Source organism: Magallana gigas, chromosome 6 (genome assembly GCF_963853765.1).
Source record: "Magallana gigas chromosome 6, xbMagGiga1.1, whole genome shotgun sequence".
NCBI classification, from domain to species: Eukaryota; Metazoa; Mollusca; class Bivalvia; order Ostreida; family Ostreidae; genus Magallana; species Magallana gigas.
The window spans coordinates 26922333-26924832 of record NC_088858.1 but is presented as its reverse complement, the minus strand read 5'-3'; the positions used below and the strand labels follow the sequence as shown (position 1 = coordinate 26924832).

Sequence of the window (2500 nt, the reverse complement as noted above, 5' to 3'; positions counted from 1 at the left end):
CATGTTATCTGCAAACTCAAAAATTTTGCATCCCCCCTTTCACCTGGTGCACCAATAAGTGGTTACCGACCTCGACCTCGTATTATACTGGGGAGGATGAGTCATCCATGTTTTAGGCAGTGGAATAATCTTCTGACAGGCACCCTATAATACACACTAGTATATGTATTCCTAGGATCATTTCAGACTGGGCTAATTAAGATCCCCCCTCCCCCCTTAGAAAATATAGCACAAATTAATTTTTATTGCTAGCGTTATTTATAATTGAAATCTTCTCTGTTAATCATTTATAGAAACAGCCAAAATGTTTTCCGAGAAAATTTAAAAAAAAATATTGTATATTACATACTATATATCATCATGAGCATAAGATTTTTCAATGTTTTTCAATCAATACAAAGACTAATGTCACATCCAACCCAAGAGTACTGTTTTCTCACCTTAAAATGTAAAATGTCAACAAAGGCAGGTGCTAGTCGCTCGGATATTGACATTATTACATGGGAAAGAACATCTTGCATACATTAAAAACCATGCAATATAACAATGTCATTTTACCTAAATGGTTCTGTTTACAAAAAAAAAAAAAATAACAGAATCTTATTAAAAGAAAACCTGACAGACAGAAATCAACTTACATTTTGAAAACCTGACTCATATATAGTTTGATTTCACAGTACCTGCACTATATGATGTTGCAGCGGAGAGTTAACGTTCTCTCTTTTTTATTTTCTACCCCTCCCAGATAGATTCCTTGATCACTTGATATATATCCAATACATAGAAAGACGACCAGGAGAAATATGCAGAGAAAAATTGCCAGGTAAAAGCTGTGTTGTTGAAATCTATGATATCACATATGTACAGACTTCCCTAATGAAATGTAGGGCTGACGTCATGGCAACTCTCCTGCCTTCTGCTAAGTCTTAATGCCTGGCACCATGTGGTAGAGTTTTTACTTCTTACAATACCGGTACATCTTTTTTTTTTATTAAAAAAATCAACTTCGAAAAATCTGCCTATGTATCTTTTAGCTAGGATTTTAATGTACACCTATTTTTTTTTTTATTTTTTTTTCAGATTAATTTTGTTGTTTAAGTATAGGATTTTTTTTATTTCTGACACTTGGGAAAGCAGCTTTATTTTAATACTAGATCACACAAGCTGTTTCAGTAAATAATGGCATACAGAACTGCTTCATCTTTCTACTAGAGACTTAACCATCAATTACCAAAACAGCTAATTGAAAAAAAAAAGAACTAATATAATCAAGAATGTATATTGAATCAGCATCATAAAAAGAAATAAAAGTACATGCAAATCTTATTCATTTTAAGATACCACTGGATTAAAAGAGACTGAGGTAATTTGCTTGCAATATACCAAATAATCCTATCTGGTAAAAAGCAGCTCAAGGCTGCTTAGAGATTTCAAACAGAAAGAAATTAAGGAATATAAAGTATATGGTTGTCTGGGAAATGTGTTAAGTACAGGAGTAGACTTTCCTGAGGATTTGATACAACAATAGAGAGGGGTCAAGTGCTTAATAATGTATCTACACTTATCCCCACTCTCTCAACAAAAAAAACCATGATCCAAAACAGGGAAGTTACAGAATTATTTTGAGACTCACTTCCTACCTCGTATTGTCTCCTATTTGGGACTTCAATTTTATTTTTCAGTCTATATTAAAAATAAATTTTTTAAAAAATCAACCAAAATATCTAAAAGACTTTGAGTTTGCATGACACAATAAACAGTCAAAATTTCCACACTTAGTTGTTAGCTGTTCAGTACAATGGGTCAAAATATCAACTACCATAGTCCATTATAAGGTCAGGATCCCATTAGTGCAAATCTCTAATTAGTTCTAAGAAGATTAATTAATTAGTGACCCCTTAACCAACACATTTACATAATTGAATAACATAAACTACCTGTTGTCACACAATGATCATTAATTAATGATTTCCTTGAGGCTCTTGGATCAAGTTGATTCAATTGACATACTCTCTTCACACACCCCCCTTTTCTTCTTCAAAAAAGAATTCTGATTATTTTTATATAAATAACAGAGAATATTTTTTTTATATGTAACAAGCTTTCTTTAGTCAATGGTCATGCAGACTTGGTAAAAAAAAAAAAAACACAAAAATCTTCATCACATTTTCCTTGAAACACTCTTTTTTATTCTTCTGTATATTTCTCTAATCCTCCAATTAAAGGTAAAAAAAGATGTTAGGTTTTTTTTTTTTCAAACCAAGCTTTACTTACTTATGGATTGGAATATTAGTTAGGACTAAGCTAGGGTTTGTTTGTTTTCTTATGTTTGGTCGTCTGTTCTTAATCAATTTTTTAAAATTATGAATATAGAAAGTACACATGTACTTCTATGATTTTTATCTACCATACATATTGTTCCGCCAACTAAACTGTGACAAAACAACAATCAAAGTGCATGCAACTCCTTCGTCCCAGAAAAAATTACAATGCAGCATCT

The 2500-nt window shown here is 31.7% G+C and overlaps 1 protein-coding gene and 1 long non-coding RNA gene across 9 annotated transcripts in view; one reads left to right on the top strand and one right to left on the bottom strand.

Annotated features, from left to right (window-relative positions):
- The window catches only part of LOC105332231 (myocyte-specific enhancer factor 2C), a 42398-nt gene that overhangs the window by 18293 nt on the left and 21605 nt on the right, over positions 1 to 2500 (bottom strand). Inside the window, exon 1 of one of the 8 annotated variants that reach the window (XM_034470504.2) lies at positions 681 to 819. The exons of 6 other annotated variants lie outside the window; for them this stretch is intronic. Coding sequence is in view for 1 of the 2 variants with exons in the window: in XM_034470491.2 (XP_034326382.1) it covers positions 639 to 658 (20 nt within the window). In the remaining variant the exon portion in view is untranslated. One more of the 8 variants, XM_034470491.2, reaches the window with a different exon arrangement.
- LOC109619235 (uncharacterized) overlaps positions 1 to 2500 on the top strand; it is a 17373-nt gene that overhangs the window by 2507 nt on the left and 12366 nt on the right. The gene's annotated exons all lie outside the window — the stretch shown is intronic.